Source organism: Artemia sp. Qi Xiang Cuo, chromosome 4 (assembly GCF_049724085.1).
Source record: "Artemia sp. Qi Xiang Cuo chromosome 4, ASM4972408v1, whole genome shotgun sequence".
Lineage (NCBI taxonomy): Eukaryota > Metazoa > Arthropoda > Branchiopoda > Anostraca > Artemiidae > Artemia > Artemia sp. Qi Xiang Cuo.
Window position 1 is genome coordinate 54,733,207 of NC_142797.1, and position 18,499 is coordinate 54,751,705.

General features: G+C 35.8%; 1 protein-coding gene across 1 annotated transcript in view; it reads right to left on the bottom strand.

Annotated features, from left to right (window-relative positions):
* Nucleotides 1-18,499, bottom strand: part of LOC148953247 (alpha-amylase 1-like) — a 74,954-nt gene that overhangs the window by 43,397 nt on the left and 13,058 nt on the right. Inside the window, exons 4-7 of the mRNA XM_089088420.1 lie at nucleotides 15,682-15,860; nucleotides 13,995-14,133; nucleotides 12,712-12,867; nucleotides 5,838-5,988 (exon numbers count right to left, since the gene is read on the bottom strand). Of these exons, the coding sequence (XP_088944546.1) occupies nucleotides 5,838-5,988; nucleotides 12,712-12,867; nucleotides 13,995-14,133; nucleotides 15,682-15,860 (625 nt within the window). The remainder of the gene's footprint in view (nucleotides 1-5,837; nucleotides 5,989-12,711; nucleotides 12,868-13,994; nucleotides 14,134-15,681; nucleotides 15,861-18,499) is intronic.

Below are 18,499 nucleotides of genomic sequence, written 5' to 3' on the forward strand. Positions count from 1 at the left end.
CATTTCTATGAATTAAATTCAAATGAAAATTGAGAAAATCAAGCACGAGTAACTGCTACCAGGGGAACCACACCAAAACACAAGTGTCAACTATATTCACTTTATTAAACATGAAAAAAAATCAGAATGAACTTTGAAAATTCAAGAAAATGTAACTGTGACAAGGTAAACCACAACCTGACACTACTGAAATATTCCAACTCTTGCATTTCAACAAAAGAAATTCAAAATAAAATTTGAAAAATCAGGAAAATGTAACTGTGACAAGGTAAACCAAAACCATACACTACTGAAATATTCCAACTCTTGCATTTCATAGAAAGAAATTCAAAATTAACATTTAAAAATCATGAAAATTTATATGTTACTATTTAAAACACAACCATAGGCTACTTAAATCATACTTCTCTAGCATTAAAAATATTTATATAAGATATTAGCTTTTAATAATCATGAGGGTGTACCTGTGAAAAGTTAAACTACAAGCATATATTACTTAAATAGTCAAACTATTGCATTTCAATGAAAGAAATTCAAAATGAACTTTGAAAAATCAAGAAAATGTAACTGTGACAAGGTAAACTACAAACAAACACTACTGAAATATTCCGACCCTTGCATTTCAGTGATAGAAATTCAAAATAAACTTTGAAAAATCAGGAAAATGTAACTGTGACAAGGTAAACCACAACCAAACACTACTGGAATATTCCAACTCTTGCATTTCAACGAAAGAAATTCAAAATGAACTTTGTAAAATCAAGAAAATGTAGCTGTAACATGGTAAACCACAACCAAACACTACTGAAATATTCCAACTCTTGCATTTCAACTAAAGAAATTCAAATGAAATTTTAAAAATAAAGAAAATGTAACTCTGACAAGGTAAACCACAACCATACACTACTGGAATATTCCAACTCTTGCATTTCAACGAAAGAAATTCAAAATGAACTTTGGAAAATCAAGAAAATGTAACTGTAAAATGGTAAACCACAACCAAACACTACTGAAATATTCCAACTCTTGCATTTCAACGAAAGAAATTCAAATGGAAGTTTGAAAAATCAATAAAATGTAACTGTGACATGGTAAACGACAACCAAACACTACTGAAATATTCCAACTCTTTCATTTCAACGATAGAAATTCAAAATGAATTTGAAAAATCAAGAAAATGTAACTGTGACAGGGTAAACCATAACCTAACACTATTGAAATATTCCAACTCTTGCTTTTCAATGAAAGAAATTCAAAATGAAATTTGAAAAATCAAGAAAATGTAACTATGACAAAGTAAACCAAACACTACTGAAATATTCCAACTCTTGCATTTCAATGAAAGAAATCCAAAATTAAGATTGAACAATCAAGAAGATGTAACTGTGACAAGGTAAACCATAACCTAACACTACTGAAATATTCCAACTCTTGCATTTCAATGAAAGAAATTCAAAATGAACTTTGAAAAATCAGGAAAATGTAAGTGTGTCAGAGTAAACCATAACAAAACACAACTGAAATATTCCAACTCTTGCATTTCAACGAAAGAAATTCGAAATGAACTTTGAAAATAAAGAAAATGTAACTGTGACAAGGTAAACCACAACCAAACACTCCTGAAATATTCCAACTCTTGCCTTTCAACGAAAAGAATTCAAAATGAACTTTGAAAAATCAAGAAGATGTAACTGTGACAAGATAAACCACAACAAAACACTACTGAAATATTCCAACTCATGCATTTCAATGAAAGAAAATCAAAATGAACTTTGAAAAATCACGAAAATGTAACTGTGACAAGGTAAACCACAACCATACACTACTGAAATATTACAACTCTTGCATTTCAACGAATGAAATTCTAAATGAACTTTGAAAAATCAGGAAATGTAACTGTGACAAGGTAAACCACAACCAAACACAACTTAAATATTCCAACTCTTGCATTTCAACGAAAGAAATTCTAAATGAACTTTGAAAAATCAGGAAAATGTAACTTTGACAAGGTAAACCACAAACAAACACTACTGAAATATTCCAACTCTTGCAATTCAACGAATGAAATTCAAAATGAACTTTGAAAAATCCAGAAAATGTAACTGTGACACGGTAAACCATAACCAAACACTACTGAAATATTCAAACTCTTTCATTTCAACGAAAGAAATTCGAAATGAACTTTGAAATATCATGATAATGTAACTTTGACAAGGTAAACCACAACTAAACCCAACTAAAATAATCCAACTAATGCATTTCAATGAAAGAAATTCAAAATAAACTTTGAAAAATCAAGAAAATGTAACTGTGACACTGTAAACCACGATCAAACACAAATGAAATATTCCAAATCTTGCATTTCTACGAAAGAAATTAAAAATTAACTTTGAAAAATCAAAAAAATGTTACTGTGACAAGGAACACCACAACAACACACTATTGAAACATTCCAACTCTTGCATTTCAACTAAAGAAATTCAAAATGAACTTTGAAAAATCATGAAAATGTAACTGTGACAGGGTAAACTACAATATCACACTACTGAAATAGTCCAACTCTTGCATTTCAATGAAAGAAATTCAAAATGAACTTTGAAAAATCACGAAAATGTAACTGTGACAAGGTAAACCAAACACTACTAAAATATTCCAACTCTTGCATTTCAATGAAAGAAATTCAAAGTGAAATTTGGAAAATCAAGAAAATTTAACTGTGACAAGGTAACTCACGACCAAACACTACTAAAATATTCCAACTAGTGCATTTCAACGAAAGAAATTCAAAATGAAATTTTTAAAATAATGAAAAGGAAAAAGTGTAACGTTAATCCACAACCAAACGCTACTGAAATATTCCAACTCTTGCATTTCAACAAAGGAAATTCAAACAGGAATAAGATATATCATTTGAATTTATTTTTGAAACTTCAATTCACAACCAAACGGTTATGAAATTTTCCGACTCTAAATTTTCAGTAAAGTATAATCAAAGTGTTCCTTAGACATGCATTAGATATCCACTGCGTCATGTTAAACCCTAACAAGACGGCACTGAAAAATTTCAACTCTTGTATTTCAACGAAGGAAATTCAAAATGAACTTTGAAAAATCAGACCTTTGGAGGTGGGGAGGGGTCGGGGGGAGGGGGTCGTTCTGTGTCTCAATGCACAAAAAAAAATATAAAAAATGGGGGGAGGGAAGGGGAGGAGGGGGAGGAGGAGGATGAGGAGGGGAGGGGAGGAGGAGGAGGAGGGAGGAGGGGGAGGAGGAGGAGGAGGGGGGAGAGGAGGGAAGGAGGAGGAGGAGGGAGGAGGGGAGGGGAGGAGGAGGAGGGGAGGGGCCCTTTGGGCCCGGGGGGGTCTGGGGGAACCTTGAGGGCCGGGGGGCCCTTTGGGAGCCCAGTGGACCTTTGAGGACCGGTGGCTTCCTTCGGGGTTGGGGTAGGGGGATTGGAACCCTTTGGGGTTGGGTTAGAGGACCTCACAACACTGTTCAAATGGAACTTGTGTATTATAACGACCACACTCAAAACCTCCTCCAAAATCTCTTCAAAAATCATATTTTATAATGTCTCTAAGTGTTTTTCCGAAATAATTCCATAAAATAGCTAAAACGGTTTCGCCAAAATTACCCCCCCCCCCAAACGGAATTTCAGCATGTTCCTTTTGTTTGGCAGCTCTGCGCTAATGCATTTCAAATTATTTGGAAACCTTTTCGCGCGCTAAGATCAAAACATCTGCCTCGGAAACGATTCTCTTGTTATAACTCCAAATTATTTCCCCTTTCGTGAATCAATTCTCTATAGAACAACAAATTAATTCCCCTTTCGTGTCAATCAATCAATCATGACATCATGTATGATCTAACTGTTTCTCGGTGACAATTCTCTTTGGAAATGCAAGGACATTAATTAACTTGACGTCATCTGTCAGACATTAATTAACTGTTTCCGGGAACCTCATAACATCTGGCTCGAATAACAACAACAAATACTATTTCCGGATCATAAAATCTACCTCGAAGAGGAAGGAAGTGTCATTAACTGTTTCTCGGAACCTCATAACATTTGTCTCGAATAACAATAACAAATACTATTTCTGGATCATAACATCTGCATCGAACAGGAAGGAAATGTCATTAACTTTTTCCCGGAAACCCATAACAACTGGCTCGAATAACAACAACAAATACTATTTCCGGATCATAACATCTGCATCGAACAGGAAGGAAGTGTCATTAACTTTGCTTCGAACGACAACAACATTGATCCCATTAACCACGTGTTCTCTCTAATTACTCTGTTCAAAACAACAACAACATTGACCCCATTAACCACGTGTTCCCCTTATGACTCTATCGCGTGCCCAAAACAACAACAACAACATTGACATTGACATTCGCTGAGGGCGTGCCAAAAACACACCTGGAGAAAGAGGTCATTGACCGATTACGCAATCATTCTCCCTAATGACTCTATGCCCAAATAAGGTGTACTCGTGGGAGTAGCACCCCCATCTCTACTGATAGGCACAAGTAACACCAGCATTGGCGCAATGACTGACAGTTCCACATTGTCAACATTGTAACTTCAACTATCAGACAAGTACTCAAATAAGGCATTTGTAAGTAAAGAAGAAATGGTAAGTAATCAAGTTAGAGATCCTCAAGTAAAGGATCAAGCAAGTAATTAAAAAGGAATTTGGCGGTTCTACTTTTATTGACTGGGTAGATGACGTTTCTAATAAGAATCCTTTCTAAACCCATTGTGTAGGGTCGTACAAGGTCAAAATGGCATTCAGTTCTATAATTAACTTTCACTATTGATTAAGCACTGCCTCTGGAAAATTAAAGAAACTTGAGGATCCCACTCTTTTTGACGGGTTAAAAGATCTTTTTATTAAGATAAAACTTCCACTGGGAGCCGTTTTTATGTTCAGCAGGAAACTTTCACCCTATGGTGAGGTTTTACCAATTTGGACGCATGGCACTCAATGTTGCTAAGGAGGTCGTGTATTTCCCGTCCTTAAAAATTATAAAAAAAAACTATAAGAACACTCAAGAAAATCGATTTGCCAGAGGCGGATAATTCTCTTGTGACACTTGAGAAATCCTCTAATTGTAAAATTAGAGAATTTCCCCCTCTTCAAGCTTAGGTTTTATTTGTAAGTGAAGAAGAGCTTCCGCTGCAAAAACGCAAAAACTTTAATTTGAAAATAATATAAATCAAGATAGGTTGAAATGTATCTTTTACATATTGATTGACTTATCAAAAGAAACAGCCGATGTAAGAAAGACCCATTGATGGTTTCAGTTGCATTATACCAACTGTGTTATGAGCAGATAAATTCATCGTTAATGCATTAGTTTATGTGTAGGATAAGATACATCTATAAGATCTGTCTATCAGAAGATGGGCTGAATTTGCACTTTTGAGTCAACAAAACACAAAAAGAAAGAGAAAAACGCAAATATAATAGGGCTAGACAGGAAAAAAAAAATCTTCAAAATATCAAAAAGTCGAGACTTTCAGTCTCGTCTCTATAAAAGACAAAACAAAATTTATTAAAAAAAAAGATTATAAAAGAAAGCTGAAAATTTTTAAATAAATATTAAACAACTGAAAGCTGAAAAGAGAGAAGAAGGCAGGGGAACTAGGCAATTCAATTTAAACGTATTTTTAAGATTTTGGTTACCAAGGGCCGTGGTTCCCTATTTTCTAGATTGCACCTATCGCTGCAACCACGATATTGGCTTTTTCTAATGACAAGTTTTATAATTTATAAGTGCTAAGAATTTTTTGAAAAGCTCTGACAACTTTTGAAATTTTTTTTTACCTTCCGCCTCCACTTGTTGGGGGTCCTTGGTCTGAATTTGTGAACTCATATGAGCTCATGACCTTTGGAAAGCCATAAGGATGGGCCAACATGTAAGCATTTGCAAAAATATAGTCTCTCGGATCCTTGTGTGTAACAACATCTCCAGCACCTAGAAAAAACACCATTAGCATATGTGCATTATCTTTATTCTTCGAAAATAGCTACCAACAATGAATTCAAATGGATGCTTTACTCTTTTACAAGAATTAATTAAAAAAAAAATTCCACAAAATAGATTTTTCAAAGAAAATTAAAGAACTCCATCAAACCAAAAATGCGCAAAAATAAAATCAAATAATCTACCAAGCGTGAAACTACCAAAAATCAGCATCGATAAATAAATGCAACCCAAAACAAACAGAAATTACAATAAATAACCCAGTCAAACTCGAAACAGGCAGAAATTAACATGAGTAGGGCTCAAAACCCCTGTGCCCTTCCAAGGCCAAAACATAATTTACACTTTACTGAAAAAATATAAGTGTTTTTACTTTTATAGCCTTAGTAAATCAAATAATATTAACATTTTGTAGTTTAAATCTTTTCGTTTTTTTAAGACTTTATAGTTTGGCCTGCTGTTTGTATGTTGGAGAAAATATTTCAGTAATTTTGAAAAACATACACCCTTTTAAAAATCTGGACGCAAATAGTAGTGTTTAAATTAGTTTCATACCTCCTGTAGTTGACCTGAAATAGAAAACTTGACACTATTTGCCAAAAAAAATCTGTTTACTTTCTTTGATAGCTTGGATACACTTAGGCTATTTTGATTTGGTTAAATTTTAAGAGCAGAAGTAGCCCCAAAAGTTTGAACATAATACCCTCAGTCGTTTTTGGGATACTGCTGAGATGCCTTATTGGGAATTAGCACTAACACAGTGCATTTTGATTTAATCTTAAGGCAACATTTAGTTTTTAAACATAATGGGCAAATGGGAGGGTGGGCGTGAGAGGGGGATTAGTTGCCTCCAATCACATTCAGCTTTTAAAAAGGGCACTAGCCCTTTCTATTTTCAATCGAATGAGCCCATTTTGAAGTTTCTACGACAACTCCTTCGATACGAAGTGCCCTGGTCTAAACAGAAAAAAAATAATACATTAAACCCACACCACTCTTTAATATAATTAATTAAAAAAAGCTTTTTTTACAAAAAAAGTTTTTCAAAGAAAAGTAAAGAACTCAATTAAACAAGAAAAGAGCAAAAATAAAATCAAATAATATACCAAGCGTGAAACTACCACAAACCAGGATCGATAAATAAATGAAGCCCAAAACGAACAGAAATTACAATAAATAACCGAGTCAAACTCAAAACGAGCAGAAATTAACATAAGTTGCGCGCAAAACCCCTATGCCTTCCCAAGGCCAGAACAAAATTTGCACTTTACTGAAAAAATATAAATGTTTTTACTTTTATAACTTTATTAAATCAAATAATATTAACATTTTGATTACTAAATATCATTATATGCGTATTAAACTGACAATGCACATTCATTTGTATTTTTTCAGTAAAGTGCAAATTTTGTTCTGGCCTTGGGAAGGCATAGGGGTTTTGTGTCCAACTTATTTTATTTCTGCTCGTTTTGAGTTTGACTCGGTTATTTATTGTAATTTCTGTTTTTTTTGGGTTTTATATATTTATCGATGCTGATTTGTGGTAGTTTCACGCTTGGTAGATTGTTTGATTTTAGTTTTGCTCATTTTTTTGTTTAATGGAGTTATTTACTTTTCTCTGAAAAACTTATCTTGTGGAAAAAGATTTTTTTAATTAATTTTTGTTCGTTTTATATTGACATAGGCTTTTCAGGGAAAAAGATAATAATGCTTAAAATCTTTTCGTTTTTTTAAGACTTTATAGTTTGGTCTGCTATTTGTGTGCTGAAGAAAAATTTACAACAATTTTTAACAACATACACCCTTTTAAAAATCTGGACACAAATAGTACTGTTTAATTTAGTTTCGTACCTCCTCTAGTTGACCTGAAATGGAAAACTTGACAACATTCGCAAAAAAATCTGTTTAGGCCTACTTTCTTTGATAGCTTGGATACACTTAGGCTATTTTGATTTGGTTAAATTTTAAGAGCAGAAGTAGCCCCAAAAGTTTAAAAAATAATACCCTCAGTTGTTCTTGGGATACTGCTGAGATGCCTTATTGGGAATTAGCATTATCACAGTGCATTTTGATTTAATCTTAAGGCAACATTTAATTTTTAAACATAATGGGTAAATGTGATGGTGGAAGTGGAAGGGGGATTAGTTGCCCCCCAATTACTTTCGATTATTAAAAAGGGAATCAGCCCTTTCTATTTTCAATCGAATGAGCCCTTTTCGATGTTCCCACGACAACTCCTTCGATACGAAGTGCCCTGGTCTAAACAACAACAACAACAAAAAATAATATAGTATACCCACTTCGATCTTTACTATAAAAATGTCAAGCCTTCCAATCACTTTCGAGTATTAAAAAGGGCACTAGGCCTTTCGATTTCCAATCGAATGAGCACTTTTGGAAACGACAACGCTTACTGTAAACACCTTATTTGCCCCCAGGGCATAAATTACAACCCTTATCCTATGGTCATTCTCAAAGACCTAATTTCCAGAACTTTCTACTACGTTGAACAAAATGACTATCTGAAAATTTTGATTGGATGTGTTTGGAGGAATGGTGGGCGTGAGAGGGAGGTTAGTTATGCTTCAATCACTTTCGACTATTAAAAAGGGCACTAGCCCTCTTAATTTCGAATTCAATGAGCCCCTTTTGAAGGTTTTACGAAAACTCTATCCATAAAATCTTATATGCCCCCAGGACATAAACTACAACCTTTGCCCTTGGGACTCTCGGAGGTTTGTCATCCTTAAATACATAATTTCCAGAACTTTCAACTATGTTGAACAAAATGGCTATCTCTAAACTTTGATTGAATGTTTTTGAGGAAATAGTGGGCGTAAGAGGGGGGTTAATTACTCTCCACTCACTTTCGACTATTAAAAAGTGAAATTTCAATTTCCAATCAAATAAGCTGAAATTTCTATAACAACTTTCGAAATAAACTTTAATGCCACAAGGGCATTACTTACAAACTTTGCACTATGGGCTCTGAGGGGGTTATCATCCTAAAAGACCTAATTTCCAGAACTTTCAGCTATGTTAAACGACATAGATATCTCAAAATTTTGCCGGGATCTGTTTGGGAAAATGGTGGGCGTGAGAGGGGCGTTAGTCACTATCCAATCGCTTTCAACTATTAAAAAAGGCTCTAGCCCTTTCAATTTCCAATTGAATGAGCCCTTTTGAAGTGTCTACGACAACACTTTCAATAAAAACTTTATATACCCCCAGGGCATAACTTACGACCCTTGCCCTGAGGGCTCTGGGATAGGGGTTGTCATCCTTAAAGACCTTATTTCCAAAACTTTCAACTACGTTGAATAAAATGGTTATCTAAAAATTTTGATTGGATATGTTTGGGGAAAAGGTTGGCGTGAGAGGGGGGGGTAGCTGCCCTCAAATCACTTTCGACTATTAGAAAGGGCACTAGCCCTTTGAATTTCAAATCGAATGAGCCCTTTTTCAAGTTTCTACGACAAAGATTTGAATAAAAACCTTATATACCCCCAGGACATAACTTATGATCCATGGGCTGTGGGTTGTGGGGGAGTGTCTGGGGAAAAGATGGGCGTGAAAGCGGGGCTAGTTGCCCTCAAATCACTTTCGAGTATTAAAAACGGTACTAGCCCTTTGAATTTTAAATCGAATGAGCCCTTTTTCAAGTTCTTACGACAAAGATTTCAGTAAAAACTTTATCTCTATGTTTATCTATGTGTATTATCTCTATGTGTGTCGTCTCTATCTGTGTGTCGTCTCTATGTGTGTGTCGTCTCTTTGTGTGTGTCGTCTCTACGCGTTTTTCGTCTCTGTTTGTGTGTCTTCTCCGTGTGTATGTCTTCTCTCTGCGCGCTTCGTCTTTGTGTGTGTGTCTCCTATTTGTGTGTGTCGTCTCTGTGTGTATGTCGTCTCTGTGTGTGTGACGTCTGTGTGTGTCGTCTCTGTGTGTGTGTCGCTTCTGTGTGTGTGTCGTCTCTGTATGTGTGTCGTCTCTGTGTGTGTCTTTTCTGTGTGTGTGTCGTCTCTGTGTGTTTTTCGTCTGTTTGTGTGTGTCGTCTCTGTGTGTGTTTCATCTCTGTGTGTTATTCGTCTCTATGTGTGTGTTGTCTCTGTGTGTGTCGTCACTGGTTTGTGTTAGGTTATGTTAGGGGGGTTAGTTGCCCTAACATCACTTTCGACTATTAAAAAGGGTACTAGCCCTTTGAATTTCAAATCGAATGAGCCCTTTTTCAAGTTTATAAAAAAAAGATTTCAATAAAAGCCTTATATGCCCCCAGGGCATAACTTATAATCTTTGCCCTGAGAGTTGTGGGGAAAAGTTCTCCTCTAAAATATGTTTTCCATCTGGAAATCAACTACGCTGAACAAAATGGCTATCTCAATATTTTTATTGGATGTGTTTGGGGGAAGGATGGGTGTGAGGGGGGGGGGGTCTAGTTGCCCTCCAATCACTTTTGACTATTAAAAAGGGTACTAGCACTTTGAATTTCCAATCAAATGATCTTTTTTGAAGTTTCTATGACAACGCCTTCTTTAAAAACCTTATACGCCCCCAGGGCATAACTTAAAACCCTTGCTCTGAGGGCTGTGGGGGAGTGTCCTCCTCAAAAATATCTTTTCAATCTGAAAATCAACTACGCTGAACAACATGACTATCTCAAAATTTTAATTGGATGTGTTTGGGGAAATGATGGGCGTGGGGGGGGGGGCGAGTTGCCCACCAATCACTTTCGACTATTAAAAAGGGCACTAGCTCTTTGAATTTCCAATCGAATTAGGATTTTTTGAAGTTTTTACGAGCCTTCTATAAAAACCTTATATGCCCCCAGGGCATAACTTAAAACTCTTTCCCTGAGGGTTGTGGGGGAGTGTCCTCCAATCACTATCGACTATTAAAAAGGGCTAGCGATTTCAATTTCCAATCGAATGAGCCCTTTTTGAAGTTTCTACGACAACGCTTTCTGTAAAAACCTTATGCGCCAGGGCATACAACCCTTGTCCCGAGGGCTGTCAGGGGGGTTGTCATCCTCAAAGACCTAATTTCCAGAACTTTCTACTACGTTGAACAAAATGGCTATGTCAAAATTTTGATTGGGTGTGCTTGGGGAAATGATGGGCATGAGAGGGGGTTAATTGAACTTTAATGACTTTCGACTATTAAAAAATGCACTTGCCCTTTTAATTTCCAACTGAATGAGCTCTTTTTGAAGTTTCTACGACAGTGCTTTCATTAAAAACCTTATATGCCCCCAGGGCAAAACTTACAATCCTTCCCTTGAGGGCTGTGGGGGTAGTGTCATCCTCAAAGACATAATTTCCAGACCTTTCAACTACGTTGAACAAAATGGATGTCTCAAAATTTATATTGGATGTGTTTGGGAAATGGTGGGCGTGAGAGGGGGTTTTGTCCTTCAATCACTTGTCCTTCAATCACTTTTTACTATAAAAAAAAGGCACTAGCCCTTTCAATTTTCAATTGAATGAGCCCTTTTTGAAGTTTCTACGACAACGCTTTCTATAAGAAAAACCTCATATTCCCCGAGAGCATAACTTCCAACCCTTGCTCTGAGAGCTCTGAGGAGGTTATCATCCTCAAAAACCTAATTTGTAAGACTTTTAACTACGTTGAACAAAATTCTATCTAAAAAAAATTTGATTGGAAGTGTTTGGGGACAAAGTTGGCGTGAGAGGGGGGTTAATTGCCCTCCAATCCCACTCGACTATTAAAAAGGGCACTAGCCCTTAGAATTTCCAATCGAATAAGCCCTTTTCCGAGTTTCTACGACAAAGCTTTAAATAAAACCATATATGCCCCCAGGGCATAGCTTACAACCCTTACCCTGAGGCCTGTCGGAGGAGTGTCATCCTTAAGGATATAATTTCCGAACCTTTCAACTATTTCGAACAAAATGGCTATCTCGAAATTTAGATTGGATGTCTCTGGATAAACGGTGGGCGTGGAAGGGGTGTTAGTTGCCCTCCAATTACTTTCGACTATGAAAATGGGCACTAGCCATTTCAATTTCCAATCAAATGAGCCCTTTCTGAAGTTTCTACGACAACGCTTTCTATAAAAACCGCATATGACCCTAGGGAATAAAGTTCAACCCTTGCTCTGATGGCTGTGTGGGAGTTGTCATCCTCAAAGACCTAATTTCCAGAACTTTCAACTACGTTGAAAAAAATGGCTATCTCAAAACTTTGATTGGAAGTGTTTGGGGAAAAGGTGAGCGTGAGAGGGGGTTAGTTGTCCTCCAATCACTTTGAACTATTGCCCTGAGAGCTGTGGGGGGAGTGAACTAAAATGGAAAAAAGATGCCCCTTGTCCCTTGCATCCCCAGTCCTGATTATTTATGAAATTGATAATTATTATTTTGCAATACTTAACTGGGGAAATAACAGATTGACTGCATTAATAAAAAGACAGTGAATGAGATCCTCCTTGTGATTCTTAATTGCGCTCAAGTATTGAAGCAGTTTGGTTAAGACATGGTACAGGATAATTCTTCAGTTACATACCAAATTTAAGGTGCCATTTTATGATTGGTACCATTTTTGACATAATTTGTGTGGAACCTAACCGACAGTGGTCATCCTACGTAACACAAATATATTTTTGTGTCTAACTGCTTTGAAAGTCAAGGCTTTATAAATGAACAAAGTCTTTTCTAGAAACTCATCATATTTCTCCTATTTATGGTTAAAGTACATACTTACCGCCGTGTCCTCTTTGGTTGTCATGATTGTCGGTGAAAACCATAGCCTTGTCTTGTCTTGCCATTCCCCATCCATAGTCAATAAGCCCTCCTAATTGGCCAAAGTCTCTTGCTCCCCAAGCAATTTTTGAGCAGTAGCGGAATTCAGTGACAAGACCTTAAAAGGATAATTTCTTAAAATGAGATTGAATACAGGGTACATGGTCGTCTACAATGACTTTCTTTAAAAACCACTGGGCTTTCAAAAACGACAAAGTGTACTACCCTTCAAATAACAAGAGCACGTTCAACTATGTAATGCTTCTAATTGTGAGGGAGGGAGCAATTTGAATCAGCCTGATTTCATATTTCTAACTTAATATTCGCTCTTGCTGCTGAAATATGAAAATTTTGATAAATAATCAACAAATTAAAATTTAAAAGGGACAAAAGTTTTTACGCCAAAATGTCATGCAAACGATAGAGAAATACATTTTGAGCCATTTTTGGGAAAACTATCCCACCAAAAGAGTTAGCAAAACGTAATCCTAAGGCTTATTATTCTATTATATTTATAATATATTATATTACTAGCATTAATTAGGGTATAGTTTATGTTATGATATTATATTTATAAATCAATTTTGAATAATCAAGCAATGGAACAATCTTAAATACGGAATTAGAAAGTGAATTCAAAAATCAGAAAGTATGGGCAACGCGATAAGGCAAATTGCTCAGATTTTAAATAGAGAATGTAGATATAGATATTCAGAGCAAACTTTCCAAATTTAACAACAAACAATTTATAAAGTATTATTTTTACAGGAAATATCAAAAGGCGACGTGCTCATCTCGTCTGCTGAAATACTGGGTTGTACCCGACAACGTCTGTTTTGGGGCTATTCAGGTCTCTTGGTATTTTGATATTCAATCGAGTTGGACAATTTTAGTTTATATGCAGTAGGGAGGATTTGTTATCAGTGAGGCGCAACCTCCACTATGATTGGTATTATTTTACTCGTGATATCACTGAATGATGACAACACGTTCAGAAAACCTGTCATCCGACAGAGCAATCAGAGCTGCCGGATCAATCAGTCAGATTGATTTGACAATCTGATCTGATTGATTTTGGCCATCAATCAGAGCCATCAATATAGACACAGTAGATTTATTTTTAGCTTAACTTCACAACTAAAATAGTTAAGAGAATTTGAAAGCATCGGAATCTAACGACACAAGGAATGTATAGTTAGTAGGAGGCCCAAACATAGAGCTCCTCTTGTCAAAGAATTCACATACCCATGTCGTAGTACTCGTCTACTGTAACAGCTCCATCGTTCCTATCAATAACTTCTGTAAACACCCAAAACTTGGAACCAGGTGGAAAGTTCTGATCAGTTGGTAACGGATTTACCCCAGAGAGCATAACATTTATATCCTGAAATGAAAATAGGTTTATTACGCTTAGCTCAAGATTTAAAACCCTTCTTGGCAAAAAACAAAATAGCAAAAAGAAAAAAAAATCATTGTATTCTAGAAATTAATGTATAAGAGTATTTTAGCTAGACCCAGGGAGATTAAGAGTGGTAATTAGCCGTCTTTCCCCATATTATAACCTCTTAATTTCTACAAATTAATGTATAACAATATAGCTGGACCCAGCGAGATGACGAGTGGTAATTAGCCGTCTTTCTCGTTATTATAACCTCTTAATTTATACAAATTAATGCATAACAGTAGTTTAGCTAGACCCAGGGAGATGAAGAGTGGTAATTAGCCGTTTTTCTCCACATTATAACCTTTTAATTTATACCACCGGGAAAATTGGTCCACTACTGTTTGACCATACTACATTTCAATTACAGAAAATCTAAGGATACAAATCCCCATATCATATCTTTCCCCATATTATAACCTCTACTATTCATAACATGAGAGGGACACATTTCAAACGAAAAGAGTATCACCAAGTTCGATGGCCTACTTCACTACTTTTTAAAAGCCCCAATTAAGATACTATTTTGGTTACGGGTGTTACTTCTGCATCTTTGCTTCAGAATTTTTCAAATATATACAAATATTAACAACTTTTTAGGTATTTTCTTATCAATATGAATTATCAGTATGTGAAATTGAAAATTTTTCAATGATTGTTTTTATGTTGCAAAGTATGTTTCAAGTTCAAGCATCTTTTATTACAAATAAATGGCATAACAACAAAACTACTAATAAAATGTAACGGTTAACATTTTATTTGCGTGCTCTACAATTCTTTCCCTCGCTGTATCAAGATTAAGCCGTTAATTTGACCAACTGGTCTACTAATGAATTCAATAACTGCGAAAGTATTCTAATTATTATGAAAAAGATCTATTTTATAGCACTAAAAGTTGAATTGTTAATTTATTTAATGAAAGCAAAAACAAATGAAAGAATTTGAACGTTACGCTATCAGCAACCAAACAATGTGTATTTTTGCATGAGCAGATGCTACTGCAATGAAAAGCCACCCCAGAAGCTTTGAAGTTTCTCTACTGATATTGGCTACCCAGTTGTAATATAAGAAACACGAATGGCGATGAAACTGAAGAGGCACAGGTAAACCCTTAGAGTAATCACTGATATGTGTCCTCTCAGGGTGTTTAAACCCTTCATTGGATCATAAAGACCAAGTCTAGCATCTATCATATTAATCACAGTCGTTGGATACGCTCAAAAGATTTTTAGGGTATAAAGCAATGAGCCCTTGTAGCTTGAATCTTGTGTGGCTGCTCCGATCAGTAAGTTAGCGTGTATGAGTACTTTTCTGGAAGGAGGAAGTTTTAGATAGATGTCCCTGTAGGATGCACAAAATATCCTGATGGAAAATTTTGCAATTCTCTAATAATACAAGAATTTAAAAATAAAGATCTTTGCTCCCTTATCTCCTCTCCCCTAGAACATATTTTTTCAGTCGCTCATGTCGAAACCAAAAAGTGGGATTTACCTCAGGCCACATGTGTTTAGCAGCATCAATACGGATTCCTGCTACTCCAATTTCGACCATATGATTAAAATAGTCAGTGATCTTTTGCCTGACGTAAGGAAGTGATCCATAAAGATCAGTAAGACCGACCAGGTAGCAGTTCCTGACGTTGTTTGGATCGCCGTAGTTGTTGACATTACCTATGGATTAATGTTAATTTCAATAATGAAGTTTTGCAGTAAAAAAAATATGAAATATATTTTGAATACTGTCAGTATTCAAAAATATATTTACTAGGCATATTCTAATAGGAAACCCATTGTGACTTACGTTTGCAATAAGCAAGAAATAAAAACCAGTTAACGTTTGAAATGATAGCGTTGAATGAAACTGAAAATTAATTTATTGACATTTCTTATATTCTGAATCAAGGGACAGGAGAAGTAGGAGTATGGCTGGAATACAGTCGTACGAAAAATAGAATAGTCGATTCATTTAGTAATGTAATAACAATGATTGGGCACCCTTCTCTTTTTTTCTTTCTGTTTTTGAAGAAACCCAACTGAAGTTTAACATAATAATTTAAGAGATGTAATTATTTTTAAATGCATATTTTTGACAACTAATATGTCTAATAGAAACTTCAAGCAGCAACGCAATTTCACAATATTGATGTTTGATTATCCTTATCACCAGGCTTTATTTAATAATACGTGGGGATTTAAATTTGTACATGAATACTCAAAAGTTTCCAAGATAAACATACAAAAATGTAAAATTTAGGAAGATTAAAATTACCCAGGAAAAGTTATTGGCAAAGATTGCTTGCGTAGTTTCAGATAAAGGGAGACCAAAAACAGTGAGCGATATTAATGAAAATTAAACCATCATTTCAGGATGCCGGAAAATCCTTGAGCAGAAGTTTCAAGCCCCTTTTCTAATATTAATTGAAAAAAAAACTTTTTCCACAAAATAAGTTTTTCAAAGAAAAGTAAAGAACTCCATTAATCAAAAAATGAGCAAAAATAAAATCAGATAGTCTACCAAGCGTGAAACTAGCACAAATCAGCATCGATAAAAAAATGAAACCCAAAACGAATAGAAATTACAATAATAACCGAGTCAAACTCAGAACGAGCAGAAATTATTATAAGTTGGGCTCAAAACCCCTATGCCATCCCAGGGTTAGAACATAGTCTGCACTTTTTATAGATAGAGTAATCGTAAAAACTTCAAAAGGGGCTCATTCAATTGGAAATTGATAGGGCTAGTGCCCTTTTTAGTAGTCGAAAGTGATTGGAGGATAACTAACCCCCTTCTCACGCCCACCATTCCCCCAAACACATCCAATCAAAATTTTCAGATAGCCATTTCGTTCAACGTAGTAGAAAGTTCTGGAAATAAGGTCTTTGAGGATGACGGACTCCCCAGCCCTCAGGGCAGGGGTTAAAAGTTATGCCCTGGGATTTAGTAAGGTTTTTATTGAAAACGTTGTCGCATAAACTTCAAAAGGGCTCATTTGATTGGAAATTAAGAGGGCTAGTGCCTTTTTTAATAGCTGAAAGTGATTGGAAAGCAACTAACGCCCCTCTCACGCCCACTATTTTCCCAAACACATCCAATCAAAATTTTGAGATATCCTTTTTGTTCCTTGTAGTTGAAATTTCTGGAAATTAGGTCTTTTAGGATGATAAGGCCCTCAGAGCCCTCAGTGCAAGGGTTTTAAGTTATGCCCTGGGGGCATATAAGGTTTACATAGAAAGTTTTATAGGTTTATAGAGAAACACCCCTCTCAAGCCCACCATTTCCCCAAAACCATCCAATCAAAATTTTGAGATAGCCATTTATATGGCTATCTCAAATGCCCCAGGGCATAATTTACAACCTTTGCCCTGAGGGCTCTGGGGGTTTGTCATTTTTAAATACATAATTTCCAGAACTTTCAACTACGTTGAACAAAATGGTTTTCTCTAAACTTTGATTGAATGTTTTGGGGAAATGGTGGGTGTGAGAGGAGAATTAATTGCTCTCCACTTACTTTCGACTATTAAAAAGGGCAATTTAAATTACCAATCAAAATGAGCCCTTTTTGAAATTACTTCAACAATTTTCTATATAAACATTATATGCCCCAAGGGCAGAACTTACAACCCTTGCCCCGGGGACTGTAGGGGGAGGGGTTGTCTTCCATAAAGACCTAATTTCCAAAACTGTCAACTACATTGAATAGAATGGCTATCTAAAAACTTTTATTGGATGTGTTTGGGGAAAAGGTGGGCGTGAGACGGGGTTTAGTTGCCCTCAAATCACTTTCGACTATTAAAAAGGACACTAGGCCTTTGAATTTCCAATCGAATGAGCCCTTTTTCAAGTTTCTACGACAAAGATTCCAATAAAAACCTTATATGCGTCCAGGGCATAACTTATAACCATTGCCCTGAAGACTGTGGGTGGAGTGTCCCGCTCAAAAGTATAATTTCTTAACTTTAAACTGCATGGAACAAAATGGCTATCTCAAAATTTTGATTGGATGTGGTTGGGGAAATGGTTGGTGTGGAAGGGGTGTTAGTTGCCTTCCAATCACTTTCGACTATTAACAAAAGGCACTAGCCATTTCAACTTCCAATCGAATGAGCCCTTTTTTGAAGTTTCTACGACAATGCGTTCAATAAAAACCTTATATGCCCCCAAAGCATAACTTACAACCCTTGCCCTGAGGGCTTTGGGGGTTCATCCTCAAAGACCTCATTTCCACTACTTAAAACTACGTTGAACGAAATAGCTATCTCAAAATTTTGATTGGATGTGTTTGGGGAAAAGGTGGGCGTGAGAGGGGGTT